This window comes from Rana temporaria, chromosome 2 (assembly GCF_905171775.1).
Source record: "Rana temporaria chromosome 2, aRanTem1.1, whole genome shotgun sequence".
NCBI lineage: Eukaryota > Metazoa > Chordata > Amphibia > Anura > Ranidae > Rana > Rana temporaria.
In genome coordinates this window covers 506,774,436-506,794,373 of record NC_053490.1, presented here as the reverse complement: position 1 = coordinate 506,794,373, position 19,938 = coordinate 506,774,436, and the positions used below count along the sequence as shown (strand labels likewise).

General features: G+C 37.4%; 1 protein-coding gene across 2 annotated transcripts in view; it reads left to right on the top strand.

Annotated features, from left to right (window-relative positions):
* Positions 1 to 2,111: 2,111 nt before the first annotated feature.
* Positions 2,112 to 19,938, top strand: part of RUNX1 (RUNX family transcription factor 1) — a 140,200-nt gene continuing 122,373 nt past the window's right edge. For both annotated transcript variants that reach the window (XM_040338944.1, XM_040338943.1), the window contains exon 1: positions 2,112 to 3,604. In XM_040338944.1, the coding sequence (XP_040194878.1) occupies positions 3,332 to 3,604 (273 nt within the window). In that variant the 5' untranslated portion in view covers positions 2,112 to 3,331. The remainder of the gene's footprint in view (positions 3,605 to 19,938) is intronic.

Genomic DNA, 19,938 nt, shown 5'->3' with positions numbered 1-19,938 from the left:
TGCTGAGATAGTCCCATTTTAGCCATGGTGGGACTTGCAGTCCTACACTAGCTGTGCTGGGACTTGCAGTCTTACATTAGCAACCATGCTGGGATTTGTAGTCCAATTTTAGTCATGCTGGGACTTGCAGCCCTACATTAGCCAGGCTGGGATTTGTAGTCCTAAATTACTAATGCTAGGACTTGCAGTCCTACAATAGCAGCTATGCTAGGGGAGTTGCAGTCCTACATTAGCCATGCTGAGAATTGCAGTCAGACATTAGCCATACTGGGAGTTGCAGTCCTATAATAGCCATGCTGAGAATTGCAGTCCTACATTAGCCATGCTGAGAATTGCAGTCCGACATTAGCCATGCTGGGAGTTCTAGTCCTATAATAGCCATGCTGGGAGTTACAGTCCTACATTAGCCATGCTGGGAGTTACAGTCCTACATTAGCCATGCTGGGAGTTCTAGTCCTACATTAGCCATGCTGGGAGTTGCAGTCCTATAATAGCCATGCTGGGAGTTACGGTCCTACATTAGCCATGCTGGGAGTTGCAGTCCTATAATAGCCATGCTGGGAGTCAGGGCTGTCTAGAACTCCCAGCATGGCTAATGTAGGACTGTAACTCCCAGCATGGCTAATGTAGGACTGTAACTCCCAGCATGGCTATTATAGGACTAGAACTCCCAGCATGGCTAATGTCGGACTGCAATTCTCAGCATGGCTAATGTAGGACTGCAACTCCCCTAGCATAGCTGCTATTGTAGGACTGCAAGTCCTAGCATTAGTAATGTAGGACTACAAATCCCAGCCTGGCTAATGTAGGGCTGCAAGTATAATAGCCATGCTGGGAGTTCTAGTCCTATAATAGCCATGCTGGGAGTTCTATTCCTATAATAGCCATGCTGGGATTTCTAGTCCTATAATAGCCATGCTGGGAGTTACAGTCCTACATTAGCCATGCTGGGAGTTACAGTCCTACATTGGCCATGTTGGGAGTTCTAGTCCTATAATAGCCATGCTGGGAGTTACAGTCCTACATTAGCCATGCTGGGAGTTGCAGTCCTACATTAGCCATGCTGGGAGTTACAGTCCTACATTAGCCATGCTGGGAGTTACAGTTCTACATTAGCCATGCTGGGAGTTACAGTCCTACATTAGCCATGCTGGGAGTTGCAGTCCTACATTAGCCATGCTGGGAGTTGCAGTCCTACAATAGCCATGCTGGGAGTTTCAGTCCTACATTAGCCATACTGGGAGTCCTAGTCCTACATTAGCCATGCTGGGAGTTACAGTCCTATAATAGACATGCTGAGAGTTATAGTCCTATAATAGCCATGCTGGGAGTTGCAGTCTTATATTAGCAATGCTGGGAGTTACAGTCCTATAATAGCCATGCTGGGAGTTACAGTCCTACATTAGCCATGCTGGGAGTTACAGTCCTACATTAGCCATGCTGGGAGTTGCAGTCCTACATTAGCCATGCTGGGAGTTGCAGTCCTACATTAGCCATGCTGGGAGTCCTAGTCCTATAATAGCCATGCTGGGAGTTACAGTCCTACATTAACCATGCTGGGGGGTGCAGTCCTACATTAGCCATGCTGGGAGTTACAGTCCTACATAAGCCATGCTGGGAGTTGCAGTCCTACATTAGCCATGCTGGGAGTTGCAGTCCTACATTAGCCATGCTGGGAGTTACAGTCCTACATTGGCCATGCTGGGAGTTACAGTCCTACATTAGCCACGCTGGGAGTTCTAGTCCTACATTAGCCATGCTGGGAGTTACAGTCCTACATTAGCCACGCTGGGAGTTCTAGTCCTACATTAGCCATGCTGGGAGTTCTAGTCCTACATTAGCCATGCTGGGAGTTGCAGTCCTACATTAGCCATGCTGGGCCTTGTAGTCCCCCAGCTGTCACCAGACACACACACTTATCCCCGCAGCGCGCGGCCTCCCCATTGACACTCACAGTAGCTCAGTGCCAGCAGCAGCAGCGGCTCCCGGGGACTACAGCCACGCCCCTCGTGCCCAGAGACGCCCCGCCATTGGCCAGCCAGCCCCCCCTCCATGCAAATGAGTGTGACATTCCTCCGGACTTGTTACTGTAAAAGCGAATAGATTTGCAGGCGGCTCATTCATAGAGCGGAGGGCAGGCGCTGCGGAGGGACGGAGCCGGCTCTGCGCTCATCAGGAAGAAGAAACTTCTATCCAGCCTGTAAGAACTTGCTGCTCCTAACCCAGGAAACTCATCATCGGCAGCCCTGACTCACCCTCATAGGGCGCCCGCATTGTCTGCCTCACTTACTATTGTGTGTACCCAGAAAAACCACAGAGCAAGCCACAAGAGAGCCACCAGAAAACCCCAACCTCACCCTCTGCGGCAAGGTGGCCACAAGAGCAGAGCAGCGCAAGGAAGCCTTCAGAGATGTCTACTAGGACTTGACAGGAGCAAACCACTGACTTGCTTCTTGCTCTTCCCTTTGCTTTGATGGATTGTGATGGGCTACTGGGGGGCTAACTAAGCCAGAGGACTCAAGTGGTCTTCTTCTTCAAGGGGGAGTCCACTTCTTCAAGGAGGTGACCTCTTCTTCAAGGGGGAGTCCACTTCTTCAAAGAGGTGTCTTGTTCTTCAAAAGGGGTACCCAATTCTTCAAGGAAGGGACCTCTGCTTCAAGGAGGGGACCTCTTCTTCAACAAGGTTGCCTCTTCTTCAAGGAGGTGACCACTTCTTCAAGGAAGGGACCTCTTCTTCAAGGAGGGGACCTCTACTTCAAGGAAGGGACCTCTTCTTCAACAAGGTTACCTCTTCTTCAAGGAGGGGACCTCTTCTTCAACAAGGTTACCTCTTCTTCAAGGAGGGGACCTCTTCTTCAAGGAGGGGACCTCTACTTCAAGTAAGGGACCTCTTCTTCAAGGAGGGGACCTCTTCTTCAACAAGGTTACCTCTTCTTCAAGGAGGGGACCTCTACTTCAAGTAAGGGACCTCTTCTTCAAGGAGGGGACCTCTTCTTCAACAAGGTTACCTCTTCTTCAATGAGGTGACCTCTTCTTCAAGGAAGGGACCTCTACTTCAAGCTGAGCTCAATTGGGACTACCATAAACCAGGTCCTAGGATGTCCTCAATCCTTGTCTAGACTTCCCCCCCACCCAAGTGTGACTGTTTAAGAAAAAACTTTTGGAAGAGTTTGTGATTGCTCTGTGGACTGTTTGATCCCCCCCAGGTTGGGGGGGGTGTATTTTTGTGCTGGTTATCTGGTTGCTGCTGATCTTCTTCTTCTTCCTCTTCCCCCCACACCCCCACCTCTGTGTTAAAAGAGAGTAGATTTTACTCACACGGGTTGTTGTAATGCGTATCCCCGTAGATACCAGCACCAGCCGCCGCTTCACGCCGCCTTCCACCACCTTGAGCCCGGGGAAGATGACCGAGCCCATGTCGCTGAGCGCCCCGGATGGCAACAGCGCCGCCCTGGTGAGCAAGTTGAGGAGCGCGGATCGGAACATGGTGGAGGTGCTGTCCGACCACCCCGGGGAGCTGGTCCGCACGGACAGCCCGAATTTCCTCTGCTCGGTGCTGCCGACCCACTGGAGGTGCAACAAGACCCTGCCCATCGCTTTCAAGGTAAGACTGGTGGGGGGTGGGGGAGCATTGTTGGGTGGCAGAGGGGTATTCGGGGGGGATCAATGCTATGTGTGGTTGCCATCATTGTCTGATATTTGAAGGAAATGAACACAGAGGACACCATAGATAGAAATGCTACAAATAGAACAGACAATGGTAATATATATATATATATATATATATATATATATAATACATATATAGATCTATAACATATATATAGATAGCCGGGTTGAAAAAAGAAAAATTGAGTCCCACCAGAAGAACCTGTACCCACACTTTGGTCCTGAGGAAGGCAAAAAAACTCATATTAGGTACAGTTGCTCCAGTTTGCCCCAACAAGGACCTTCCTGATCCTCTTACTCACATATTCCCTGGATCATCCCTATACGTATTACATAGTGCTGTTACTTCTACCTACATTGGATTCTTCTTCATATTATTATACAGGATTTATATAGCGCCAACAGTTTGCGCAGCACTTTACAACTTTATTACTATAATAACATTACTACTACTATTACTACGTTACTACTACTATTATTACTTACAGATACCTGTATATATATAAATTGATGGTGCTATGTAAGTACCTGTATTAATAATAATAGTACAGTAGATATCTATATAAAGCATGTAGATAACAATAAGCATACTGTATATATACTGTACATGTGCAGACAGCGCCACACACATGATCTTGTGTATATATGTATTATCAACCCATTATATCCGTTAGTCCCATAGGAGCTAGGAATCATACTTAGGACCACTTTTATTTACACATTTTTTTAAGTTTATCATCAGATCTTGATTTATTTGATCATTAATTCTACATTTGAAACCTACTATTACTTCTCATAGACTACAGTTATCCTTATTATATAAGGGATTGCCTATAGATGTAATTAGTTCATTTGTTATACCTGTCAGCCATTGCATATATCTTTTATGGATCAGTGTTGTATTATATACATTAGCATACAGTATACACACGTGCAGAGAGCTCCATACCTTTGCATATGTATTATGTTATTATATATTAGTGTTGTATTGTAAACCGATTATATACATCAGTCCTGTATAGGAGCCACAGTAAGGATCACATTTTTTTTTTTTTACCCAAACATTATATCATCAAATAATCATTTTCGTTATACCTTTGCATTGCAGTCTATTATTCTATTATTATTTCCCTTACACTACTGTTATCCTTATGATATAAGGGATTGCCTATAGAGAAAACAAGTTCGCTTTATATACCTCGCAGCTATATCTTATGGATCCATGTTGGATTATAAACTTAGTGTATATATAATATACACACACATTATATATATAGATATATATAGAGATATATAGGTATACTGTATCTCTCTCTCTATATATATATTAATATATGTATTTATATACTGTATATATTATTTTGGCATCCCCATTTGCTCATTAGATAGACAGATTCTGCTTCCATGTTGGATTATAAACTTAGTGTATATATAATATACACACACATTATATATATATATATATATATATATATATATATATATATATATATATATATATATATATATATATATATATATAAAAATATTTATCTATACAGATATAAGATATATGTATAGATATAGACATATATATATCTGTATAGAGAGAGAGAGTATATAATCTATATATATATATATATATATATATACAGGGCTTTTTTTCAAGGGGAACTTGGGGGAACTCAGTTCCACCACCTTTGGCTCAGACCCTTTGGTGCCTGCTCACCACAATCACTTGTAAACACAGAAGTCTGGTTTCTGCGTTTACAAGTGACAGCTCTGCACTCTGTGTGTAACCCCCCCTAAACTCTGCACTCTGTATGTAATGCAATCCTGGTATTTAATGCCCCTTTAAGACCCTTCTAGTGTTTGTGAAATCTGAACGTTGTCGTGCTTAAGTTCCTGCACCTATTTTCTGAGAAAAAAAGCTCTGTATATATATATATATATATATATATATATATATATATATATCTATAGCTATATACACACACATATATATTTATATATACACATATATTTTTATAAATACATATATATTATTTTTATTATACACAATATATATATATATATATATATATATATATATATATATATATATATATATATATATATATATATATATATATATATATATATATATATATATATATATATATATATATATATATACACATTTAAATATAGTTTTTATTTGTTATTCATATTATTATTTATTTTTTTATTCATATTTTTTTTTTTTACACAGTATATTCTGTATACACAAGCAAACAGCTCCACACATGTGATCTTGTGTATACACATATATATATATGTGTGTGTGTGTATATAGCTATATATATATATATATATATATATATATATATATATATATATATATATATATGTATGTATATATAATATACTCTCTCTATACAGGTATATATATATATATCTATACAGATATCTTATATCTATATAGATAGACATATATATATATATATATATATATATATACCGTATATATATATATATATATGTATGTATATATAATATACTCTCTCTATACAGGTATATATCTATCTATCTATACAGATATCTTATATCTATATAGATAGACATATATACATATATATATATATATACCGTATGTATATATATATATATATATATATATATATATATATATATATATATATATATATATATATAGATATATATCTATAGATATAAATCTATCTATCTATCTATCTATCTATCTATCTATCTATCTATCTATCTATCTATCTATGTGTGTGTGTGTATTATATATACACTAAGTTTATATGAGTGTTGCATTGTAAACCCATTCTATACATCAGCCCTATATAGGAGCAACAGTAAGGACCAATCACATTTTTTTAACCAAAAACATTCTGTCATTAAAATCATAATTTAAAACTTCATCCATCTGCCCACTGATTCTACATTTACAGTCCATTCTTGCTTCTCCTACTCTCCTCCTATCCATATTACATAAGGAGTTGCCTATAGAGAATACGAGTTTCTCCCTCGCAGCCAGTAAGCTTTATACACACATCAGTCCTATATGAACTAGTAGCGCAAACATATTTAATTACCAGATTTTTAAGATTTTATTCTGACCATAAATATGAATATTTAATTGTCTACATTTGCTTCCCACACGTCACTGTTATTATATAAGGAATTGCCCCGCAGGAAAAGCAAGTTCAAAGTCAATTTATTATACCTTGCCACCAGCCAGCAATATGAGGACACGATTTGAACCCACACCCAGCGGACGAGTCCCGGGGTTATCCTTATTTATGTGGGTTTTGAGCTTAGATTAGAAAAAATAAAACTTGAATAGTCATCAATGGAACACTTCTGCTCTTTTTTTGGCACCCCAGCGCATTTTTACTTGCTGACTCTGACCAGTGCCAGACAGATGTTCCTTGTTATCAGCCTCCATATTATTCATTTTCATGAGACGTTAAATGTTTGGTCATTGGGAAACAGTAGCTTATCTGGCTATTAAGAGGATTTTCACTTTAATATAAAAAGAAAAAAAAACCCTAGTAGTTGCCTTGCAGTTTAAAAAAAAAAAAAAAAAAAAACATAAAATCATGTAAATCAAATCTTAACAAATGCAAAAAAAAAAAAAAATGTAAATAAAGACCAATTATTCAGAATTAAGTGGGCATCAAACACTGACAGCATCAGTGTAGGAAAGGTATGTACTCACAAGTCATTGTACCAGGGGTATGTACTAACACCTGTGCTGATTTCCAGGGATAATCCCAGGACTGGAGGATTTGCAGCATGTCTTTTAATTATTTTATTATTATTAATATTGTTATAATATTGTTATAACACAACATTTATCTAGTTCCAACAGCCCTGTGAGTACGCTGTCTAATGTATAGCGAGAGATGCATTATATCACATTGTAATTCTCTATTCATTTACAAAACTCAGCTACCCTACCCTAACTGTGCCATGAAATCTCAGTTTTCTATATGCTTCGTTTGATTATCTTAATAAAATTCAGCTTTTTATACTGTAAATCGAAGGGCTTAAATAAAATACAGAGATGTGTTTATATTATGTTTTGATAAATGTGGCATAGATTGAGATAGATAGATAGATAGATAGATAGATAGATAGATAGATAGATAGATAGATAGATAGATAGAAATATGGATGAATTCTCATTCTCATTCTCATTCTCATTCTCATATCTGCAGGATAAATAAAAGTTTTAAATATATAAATATTTAATGGCTAGGCTATACTAAACTATTTTCCTTCCTTAATAAAAAAAAGAAATCTATCTATCTAGATAGATAGATATATAATTTATTTTTTATTTCTATATATTAAATATTTAGATATTTCATACATTGATATTAATATATTTTTTTATATATTTATTATTTATTAATAACAAAGATTTTTTTTTATTTTTATTTTTTTATTAAAGATGGAAACTAAATAGTTTAGTATAGCCTAGCCATTAAAGATTTGTGTGTATATATATATATATATATATATATATATATATATATATATATATATACACAAATCTTTAATGGCTAGGCTATACTAAACTATTTAGTTTACATCTTTAATAAGAAAAAATATAAGAAAAAAAATATATATAGATATATATATATATATATATATATATATAATTTAATATAATTTATATTTTTTATTTCTATATATTAAATATTTTGATATTTCATACATTGATATTAACAATTTTATTTTTATATATTTATTATTTATTAATAATAACGATTTATATATATATATATATATATATATATATATATAAATATTATATATACACACATATATATAAATCTTTAATGGCTAGGCTATACTAAACTATTTTGTTTCCTTCTTTAATAAAAAAATCTAAGAAAAAAAGAAATATATATATATATATATATGAATATATATTTATATCTTTTATTTATATATATTAAATATTTAGATGTTTCATACATTGATATTAATAATTTGATTTTTATATATTTATTATTTATTAATAATAAAGATTATATATATATATATATATATATATATATATATATATATATATATATATATATATATATATATATATACACACATGAATCTATAATGGCTAAACTATACTAAATTATTGTTTCCTTCATTTAAAAAAAAAAAAAAATATATATATATATATATATATATATATATATATATATATAATTTTTATTTAAAGTATATAAATGTACTAACTTAGTACAATCTAAACAATATAAGTGTATTTATTTATTTTTGCAACCAGTAATTTATTTATATTTTGCATAACTGTCTGGCAAACACAAAACAAAAAGCTGTCCTCTCCTCTACCTGTGTGCAGCTGGGTCACACCATAGCCCGGGTGACATCATAATCTTCAATAGAGAAGAATGAAGTGATTCCCTCACATTCCCTTTCTCCTCCCCAGCAGCAGCTGCTTCGGACCCCAGCGTACGTACACCCCCCCCCCCCCCCCCCCCAAACACCTCTCTGCTCCCCTGGTCATGTCTGGACCTTTTTGATGTTTCCAGGAAGGGACTTGTTCTTGTAAAAATTATTTAGTCACATGATGTGACTCATTGTCCTGAAATGTGTCTAGCCAAGTGTTTTTTAAAGACCAACTGTGTGTTTTTTTATCACATGGTAGAAGATTTTTCTTTTTACCTGACAAGAACATGAAGTAGAGCAGGACCTCTGAAGCCAATAGGTTAGGTTTAGGTGATTAAGATTAATATTTTGATTGAAATATGTCATATACATAAAAATAACATACACATTTCAGCATTGGTATACATAAAAAGTATAGAATAATGTGAAAAGAAAGCAAAAAAAGAAAACGGTATGATAATTACTAAGCCATTTTTATAGAAGTTTGCTTTAAATATCCAAACAATTTAAGAAGTATTGAAGAAAAAAAATTCTGATGCACATTTTTGAATTTAAAACCAGTAAATTGCCCCTTAAAGGAAGGTAAAAACTTTTTCCAGAACCCTGTCCATTATTGTATCCCTCTTTCATACTTGTAACTATAATATAGTATAAATAATTATTTAAAGTATTCAGTCATCATCATATAGCAGGCAGTATGATACTGAACTGAAAAATAACAGTACCGTCTTCCGTTTGGTGTAAATTAAAAAAAATGTAATATAAAAAAATAAATCTTAGTTTTAAAAAAAAAGTGTAGAGCAGACTGAACTATTGCCAAATTTTTCTAAATGTATGTTGCCGATACTGAGTAACTAACAGTGGAAAAATAGCAGCAGTTTTGCCACCTTTTTAACTATTTTGCAGTAGAATCCGTTAAATATTATCTGCACAGCAATCGTGTGTTATATTATTTTGCAGATGTTTGGTTTTCTGAAATGACTGACGGTTGCGTAGTTAAAACAGTTGAGTAATATTCGAAAGAATTGACCGATTCATTTTGATATGACTGTATGTTTGCTCTTTTTCGCTGTGCCATACGCCTACTTTTCAGCACGTTTTTAGATAAACCGTCTCAGCAAAATATGTTAGGGTGAAGATATGAGTCAGCTTCGCGCCAATCCTCGCGGTTATATTTAAAAAAAAAAAAATTGTTTTACAGTTTTGGTAAACAAAAAAAATCATTTTAAACATTGCAAGTCCAATAGATTAATATTTCCAGTTGTTTTTTTATTTTTTATTTTTTTTAAATAAGCTTTTAATTCGTACATCATGACTCTCTCTTTTATGTAATTTCTTATCATTTTAGCCAAAATTACAGTCTATGTAAACCATTTTAAGATCATTAGATATGAAAATAAATAAGGACTTAAATACAAGAGTCAGGAAATTTTAATATCATGTTGGCATTAGCCGATGAGATCTTGTCTGTAACAGATATCATCCTTCAGATTACAAATAATATTGTTTTCTGACAAACCAAATGTTTCAAATAAATAGAAAATTCTTCTTTGCATTCGACTGTATAAAATTGCTCAAATGTTATATCAATCACAGAAAGGGGAAATTGCATTTTACTTTTAAACCAAATATCTGTAGGAACGATATTAGTCTATCAGCCAGATAATTTGATTTTCTAATATACGATGTCTCTAGTTTAACCGTAACAGAATTGATGTCACTTTAAATTTTACAGCACTGCCTGCAAGGTTAAAAACAATAAATATAATATCTATCTATCTATCTATCTATCTATCTATCTATCTATCTATCTATCTATCTATCTATCTATCTATCTATCTATCTATATGTGTGTATATATATATATATATATATATATATATATATATATAATATATATATATCAGTGTAAATTATATATCTATTATATATCTAGTCAAACTCTATAATATACTAGCTTCATGATATACAGTATCTATCTATTTATATCTATAGAGAAAAGAAGAAACTAGAGAGAACGAGATGGAGAGAGAGAAAACGCACTGTCAGATAAAGAGAGAGTGAAATATTGATAGAAGATAGACAGAAAAACAAAAGGATAGATAAAAACAGGGGGAGAAAGGAAGGAAGGAAAGAAAGAAAGAGAGAGAGAGAGAGAGAGAGAGAGAGACAGAGAAGACATAGAAAGGGAGAAATAATAAAGAGAAGAGAGAGAGAAGATAGAGAAAGGGAGAATGAAAGAAGGAAAGAAGAAAGAGAGAGAAGATAGAGAGAGGGAGAAAGAAAGAAGTAAAGAGAAAGAGAGAAGATAGAGAGGTGGAGAAGGAAAGAAAGAGAGTAGAGAAAGGGGGAAAGAAGGAAAGAGAAAGGAAAAAAAAAACAGAAAAACAAAAAGATAGATAAAAACAGAGGGGGGTAAAGAAAGGAAGGAAAGAACGAGAGAGAGAGAAGACAGAGAAAGGGAGAAACAAATAAAGGAAAGAGAGAGAGAAGATAGAGAGAGGGAGTATGAAAGAAAGAAAAAAGAGAGAGAGAGAGAGGATGGAGAGAGGGAGAAAGAAAGGAAAGAGAAATAGAAAAAAAGAGAGAGATGAGAAGGAAAGAAAGAGAGTAGAGAGAGAAACAAAGAAAGGAAGAGAGAGAGAGAGAGAGAGAGAGAGAGAGAGAGAGATAAAGAAAGAGAGAGAAGATAAAGAGAGAAAGAAAGAGAGAAGATAGAGAGAGTGAGGGAGAAAGAAAGAAGGAAATAGAGAGAGAGAGAGAGAGAAGATACAGAGATGAAGAAAGAAGGAAAGAGAGATAGAAAATAAAATGAGAGAGAGATAAAGAGAGAGAGAGAGAGAGAGAGAGAGAAGGTAAAGAGATGGAGGAAGAAAGGAAGGAAGAGAGAAGACAGAGAGCGGGAGAAAGAAAGAATGAAATATAGAGAGAGAAGATAAAGAGGTGGAGAAGGAAAGAGCGAGAGAGAAGATAGAGAGAGGGAGAAAAAAAAAGGAAAGAGAGAGATAGAACATAAAAAAGAGAGAGAGAAGATAAAGAGATAAAGAAATAGAGAGGGAAGCTAGAGAGGGAGAAATAAAGAATGAAATACAGAGAGAGAAGATAAAGAGTTGGCGAAGAAGAGAGAGGGAGAAAGAATGAAAAAGAGAGATAGAAGATAAAAAGAGAGAGAGAGAGAGAGAGAAAATAAAGAAAGAGAGAGAGAGTGAAAGAGAAAGAAAGAAAGAAAATAGAATGAAAAAAAAAAAAGAAAGAGAGAGAGTAGATGGAGAGAGAGCAGATCGAGAGAGGGTGAAAGATAGATAGATAGATAGATAGATAGATAGATAGATAGATAGATAGATAGATAGATAGGTAGATAGATAGATAAACAGATAGACATTGGTTTAGTACACTTTTGCTTAGCCCATGAAAGCTGTATTCTCTTCAATCATCCGCTAACACGAAAAGGAAATAAACAAGTAAAATATATTCTTAGTCGATCCTCCCCAGAGAGAAACTTCTACAATAATAAATAAAGACTAATAGATTGATAGAAATACAAATGAAAGATGTGTTGATTGGCTAATTTGCATATTGATAGACTATGCTAGACAGGTGTTTGGGCAGTTTTTTTTAAAAAATACTCCATATGAAATCCATTGTCTATCAAGTCACCCCTGGAAGTGGATCATCTGTGCTCACCCACCCCCTAGACAGCCATAGCTACCATTAGTCCTCCTATTATTATTCAGATATTTTCCAACTGATCAATGATGTTTATAAACAGGAACACGTTTGTGCTGATACCTGCTTTTATATGGGGGGGGGGGGGTCTTTTTTTACTGACATCTTAATCTGTTAATACAAATATTTCTGATGTGTCTCCTGTATCCTACGGACATAACTCCTGGGGTCCTATACCACAGAATGAGGATTAGATAGACAGAAAGATCAATAAAGATAGATAGATAGATAGATAGATAGATAGATAGATAGATAGATAGATAGATAGATAGATAGATAGATAAAATATTTTTTAGTAAGGGAGGGATTCCTAAAACCAGAGAGTGCAAAATCTGATGCAGCTCTAGATAAAAACCAAACTTCCACGTTTTATAGCCAAAGCTTATTTAAACAAGCTAGAAGTTAGAAGCTGATTGGCTACCATACAGAGCTGCACCAGATTCTGAGTGCTCCAGTTTTGCTAAATCAACCCCAATATATGTGTCTAGTTTTGTCTGACTGCCTCTATATCTATCTATCTATCTATCTATCTATCTATCTATCTATCTATCTATCTATCTGTCTGTCTGTCTGTCTGTCTGTCTGTCTGTCTGTCTGTCTGTCTGTCTATCTATATGTCTGTCTATCTATCTTTGTCTATCAATCTAATAACCTTTTTATGTATCTATCCTGTAGTCATATATGTATCCATTTATGACTATCTATCTATCTATCTATCTATCTATCTATCTATCTATCAATCTATCTATCTATCTATCTGTATGTCTATCTGTCTATCTATCTATCTATCTATCTATCTATCTATCTATCTATCTATCTATCTATCTATCTATCTATCTGTCTGTCTGTCTGTCTGTCTGTCTGTCTGTCTGTCTGTCTGTCTATCTATATATATGTCTGTCTATCTATCTATATATCTGTCTGTCTGTCTATCTATCTATCTATCTATCTATCTATCTATCTATCTATCTATCTATCTATCTATCTATCTATTTATCTTTATCTATCAATCTAACAACCTCTTTATGTATCTATCCCTGTAGTCATATATGTATGCATTTATCGCTATCTATCTATCTATCTATCTATCTATCTATCTATCTATCTATCTATCTATCTATCTATCTTTCTTTCACTATTTCTCTCTATCTATACACACACACACACACATACACACATAGTAAAGTAAGTTCCAAGCCCCCCACACTAGTACAGTATATAAATGTAAGTGCATTTTTTTAGTTCTATAATCTGGACGCCCCTGCTGTCTATTCAGCATAGCGTGATGTAAAAAGCGCATTGGTGAACTTTCACCCCAAGAGGTTTGTTTTTTACACCATTCAGTCAATAAAGCTAAAGAAAAGAAGAAGAGGAGAGTTTGGCGCCCGGGTTGTGTTAACATTGTTTGCCTTCTGGAAGCTTCAGAATAAAAAGGTGAACTTACAAGACGGAGAGAGGTGTCATACAAAAGGCAGGAATGCAGCCATTGGCTGCGCTCGGCCCAACATCTATTCTACAAAACATTACAGACAGGAATGTCAGAGAAGAAGAATACAACAAAGAGAATGGTGTCCGTCTTGTGACTGGTTTTAGATTAAAAATAGATGACATTTTGTAGGACAATTTCATAAAACATTACACGCCTCCCAGGGTAAGGCCGTTAGTTAAATTGTATCAAAAACCTTGCCAACAAATCCCCCTTCTGTTGGCGTAATGGGCATATCATTGACAAAGTTATACAAATTGGATACTTTCCCTTTTAAGTCTGAAGAAGCTGAAAAGTTCAGTTGACTCCTTCAGATTATAATATCATTTTATCTGGAGGGGTTTAGTCTTCTAAGTAGATCTGGTTGGAGATGAGGAGGATGGGTCTGGTGGCATCTCAGAAAACGTTGGATGCCGGTGTTGGGGCCGTAGACATTGGGCTACATGTACAAAGATAACGGGGTTCCAGGGCATGTCATTTTGAATCAGTCATTCATTGGCCTAGGAAGAATTAAATGAATTGTTTGTGACATCAATAGGCCGATGTTGCCAGGAAAATTCCAACGGTAGAAGTAGTAGACTTGTAGTTTGTCTTTTTCCTAGCAATCTATTCAAATGCCTTTTTTAAAGGATCGGCATAAGTGAACATTTACTGTAGACATCATTTAAACTTTAGATATCATACATTAATTGAAGAAAATTAAGATTGGTCGCACACCATGGAAGGAAGAACTTCTGTAGAATAGTTACTTTATTGTCAAGAGGCTAAAGGACGTAGACGGGACGTTACATTGGTACCAATGTTCCTGTAACGTCCTGTCTACGTCCTTCGGGACCTTGACAATAAAGTAACTATTCTACAGAAGTTCTTCCTTCCATGATGTGTGACCAATCTTCTTTTTCTTCAACTACTATTGACGGTGGTGAGCCGAGGCCCGCACCCACGAGGAAATCTTTATCCACAGTCTGGGCGGTGTTACACTATTTCTGGATATCATACATTAATGTTCTTGGTAGAGAAAGTCTATAGTGTTGAGATAATGATCGCTCATTAGAAACTCTTGGCAACCAACTGCTTAATTCTTTAGGTAGTTGTAGGTATGGACACAATCCAACCACCAGAAGACCAAGTTTTAAGGTAAACATGCACGATCAGATTACCCAACCGTGCATGCTTATGGAACATAAGTAAGCGCCTTCATTACTGGCCTTTAATGGGGGGGAAAACAATAGAAATTAACTAATATAATTCACCATGGCTGATCAGTATTTACCCAGAGATTGGTTGGCAAGGGACGTCTGTAGTGGTCTGCTTGCACCCACAGACATGAAGAGATGGATCTTGCACCTATATGAGAATATGGGTAACCTAACAGTGTTTTTACAAACTTTTTGTAGCCAAGAAAGCAATTTTAAACTGCATTTATATATCAAGTGATATCCTTATCAGAGTATCGCAGGGAAATATGAAGTGCCATCGTCATTAAAATACTCTTAGGTAGGCATCTTAGCAATCACAATATACAGGGATATGGGAAATGGTAGAGACATGAACACATACACACACATAAAGACATGAACACATACACACGCTGAACTGGATGGACTGATGACTTTATTCAACTTTACTCAACACTAACCCTCCTTGTAATCCAAAGACTAACCTTCTCTGTAATTTTGAACTCAACACTAATCCTCCCTATAAACCCCATACTAACCCACCCTGTAATTTAAACCCTAACCCTAACTGTATCCCTAAAACTAACCCTCCCTGTAACCCTAACACTAATTCTCTTTGTAACCCTAACTCTTCATATTACCCTAACCCGCCTGTAACGGAACGTCCCACACTCCGCTTGAGTGCTTCCGTCATATACCGCTTCCTATCAGTCTGGAAATAGATATCAGATATTCCAGCTGCTCACAAGCACACAACGAGACGAGACTTGTTTGTCTGCTGAACATGGAGTGTTTAATAGAACCAAGAATGCAACCTTATATACAGTTAGAGGAGGTAACCAGAACATAAATTAACATGAGCTAATTAACTAATCATTTACCCAGACTAGGCGACTCATAGATATGACCTTTTCATGGTAGACGTCACGTCTCCTTGCTTACCTGCTATGCAATACACATTATCATTTCTCAGTCATCCTATGCCCCTAGTGGGCATAGGATGATTTTAGACATAAGAGGGTCCGGGGATATCCCGGGTGAGTCTGTCACACTGCCCCCTGTAATCCTAACTCTAGCCTACCTGTAACCCCAGCACTAACTTTCCATTTATTCCTAATTCTTCACATAACCCTACCCCCGCCCCTGTTATTAATTCCTAACACTAACTATGTAACCACAAACACTAACCAACTCTATGTAACTCCAGCATGATCCCTTGCTGTAATTCCAAGCCAAACATTAACCCTCCATTTAACACTTATGCCACGTACACACGATCGGTCAATCCGATGAGAACGGTCTGATGGACCGTTTTCATCAGACCAAACTGATCGTGTGTGGGCCTCATCGGTTATTTATCAATCGGTTAAAAAATGTGAAACTTGTTTTAAAATTAACCGATGGATACCTAACCGATAGAAAAAAAAAACGATTGTTTGTAGGCACGTCCATCGGTTAAAAATCTATGCGTGCTCAGAATCAAGTCGACGCATGCTTGGAAGCATTGAACTTAATTTTTTTCCAGCACGTCGTTGTGTTTTACGTCACCGTGTTCTGAACATCGGTTAACTGATGGAAAAACCCATCAGACCGTTCTCATCGGATTGACCGATCGTGTGTACAGGGTATTACCCTCCTTAAGACTATGGCCCCGTACACACGACCGAGTTTCTCGGCAGAATTCAGCCAGAAACTCGGTTCAGAGCTGAATTCTGCCGAGAAACCCGGCCGTGTGTACACTTTCGGCCGAGGAAGCCGATGAGGACCTCGGTGAGGAAATAGAGAACATGTTCTCTATTTCCTCGTTGTTCAATGGCAAAAGTTCCTCGGCGGCTTCCACACTGAACTCGACGAGGAACTCGATGTGTTTGGCACGTTGAGTTCCTCGGTCGTGTGTACGGGGCCTAATCCTCCCTATAACCACAATACTAACCCTCCTTGTCATTCAGACTATAAAGCTAACCCTCCCTGTAAACCTAACACTGATTCTTCATCTTTAGTGATTGTTCACTAAACCTGCCTGTAACCCTGACACTTAACGCCTCATGTAATCCTAACCTTTCCCCTTCCTTCATTCCTTACCCTCATGTAACCCCAACATGAGACCTTGCTGTAATTCCAAGCCTAACACTAACCCTCCCTGTAACCCTAGCGCTATTTTTCCATATAACTAATAATAATGCTCCCTGTAATCCTAACACTTAACTCTTCATGTAATCCTAACCTTTCCCCTCCCTTTAATCCTTACCCTCATATAGCCCCAACATGAGCCCTTGCTGTAATTTAAAGCCTAACCTCAAACAAAGCTAACCCTCCCTGTAAACCTAACACTAACTCTTCATCTATCTTAAACGCTAATTCTCCCTGTAACCCCAACACTTAAAGCGGATGTTTGCTCAAAAAAAAATATTAAAAGCCAGCAGCCACAAATACTGCAGCTGCTGACTTTAAATATTAGGACACTTACCTGTCCTGGAGTCCAGCGCCGTCCGCAGCAGAGGACGAGCGATCGCTCGTCACTCTGCTGCTCCCCCCTCCATCCACGCTGAGGGAACCAGGAAGTGTAGCGCTCCGGCTTCACTGCCCGGTTCCCTACGGCACATGCGCGAGTCGCGCTGCGCCCGCCGATTGGCTCCCGCTCTATGCTGGGAGCCGAGTGTTCCCAGCAGACAACGGGGGGGGGGGGGGGGGGCGACGCAATGCCCGTCTTTTGCCCGTGAATGCCGGGCTGGAAGTGGGTGCAAATACCTGTCTTTAGACAGGTATCTGCACCCCCTGAAAGGTGTCAAATGTGACACCGGAGGGGGGAGGGTGCCGATCAGCGCGACTTCACTTTAGGGTTGAGAACCGCTTTAACTCTCCATCTAATCCTAACCTTTTCCCTCCCTTTAATTCTAACCTATATGTAACCCCAACATGAGCCATTGCTGTAATTTCAAGTCTACCACTAACTCCCTGTAACCCAATTCTCCATATAACTAATACTAACCCTCCTTGTAACACTAATTCTTCATCTATCTTTAAAACGAACCCTTCCTGTAACACCAACACGTAACTCTTCATGTAATCCTACCCTTCCCTGTCCCTTTAATACTAACCTATATGTAACCCCAACATGAGCGCATGCTATATTTCCAAGCCTAACACTAACTCCCTGTAACCCTAGCACTAATTCTCCATATAACTAATACTAACCCTCCCTGTAACCCTAGCACTAACTCTTCAGTGATCCTAACCCTTCCCTTCTCTTTAATCCTAACCTCTGGTTGCTGTTGCTGTAATTCCAAGCCTAACACTAGCCCTACCTGTAACCCTAACACTAAGGCCTCGTACACACGACCAGTTTCCTCGGCAGAATTCAGCTTCCGACCGAGTTTCTGGCTGAATTCTGCCGAGAAACCCGGCCGTGTGTACACTTTCGGCCGAGGAAGCCGACGAGGAGCTCGGCGAGGAAATAGAGAACATGTTCTCTATTTCCTCGTTGTTCTATGGGAGCTCTCGTCCCGCCGAGCTCCTCGGCGGCTTCAGTGCTGAACTGCCCGAGGAACTCGATGTGTTTGGCACGCCGAGTTCCTCGGCCATGTGTACGAGGCTTAACCCTTCCTTGAGTAGAGGTAATACCTGTTTGTATTCTCCCCTGTGCTGACCGCTACACAGAAAGATACCACCAGACTCAAGATAGTTGGCAGCAATGTACCTACTGTGTTTCTCCGAAAATAAACCCGGGTCTTATATTAAGTTTGGCAACAAAAGACACAGTAGGGCTTATTTTCGGGGTAGGGCTTATATTGCAGCTCTAGGTCTTATTTTTGGGGTAGGTCTTATTTTCAGGGAAACACGGCAATCAGTTTATATACCTATTTACAACTGATACATTGTCACATTTTATTAACTATTTTACAGTCTGAATCTGCAACTGATATACCCTTGGTTGTGCGCCCCCTTCTGGTTGGGGACATGTAGTTCATATCCGCTATAGGATAACATTGTAAAACTTGCCGTCTTTCCTTGAGCTAAGAGAACAAATGACTGGAGGAGTCATCTTTATTACTGAGCCTGTGAGTTCTTCAACTCTCCGGATTCAGTAGAAACATATACCCCGAACCAGTGTAAACATTCCTCCTTTTGTAAAATAACCCAATAAATGAGGCAGCGAACACTTAGCGAGGTTGATTCATCAAGTACAGTAAATGTAGACAGCTTACAGCTAATCTTTAAGACGGAGCATTTAAAGACAATGCTGTCAGAGCGCTGCGTGTCCCGTCTTGTCAGTTTAGTCTGCTTCCAGCCTCTTGTGTTTTCAGTTTATTTCAGGTTTAGTGTAAGAAAAAGAACCTTCTAAAAGCTTTGGAATATTTTATGCTTTTCATCTTTTCATTTTTTTTTCTCCCCTCCTGTTTTATGTCTTTGGAAAGATGAGACATTCAGCTCGGCTTGTGAACTAAATGTAGACTTGAGTTTATTTAGTCGCTT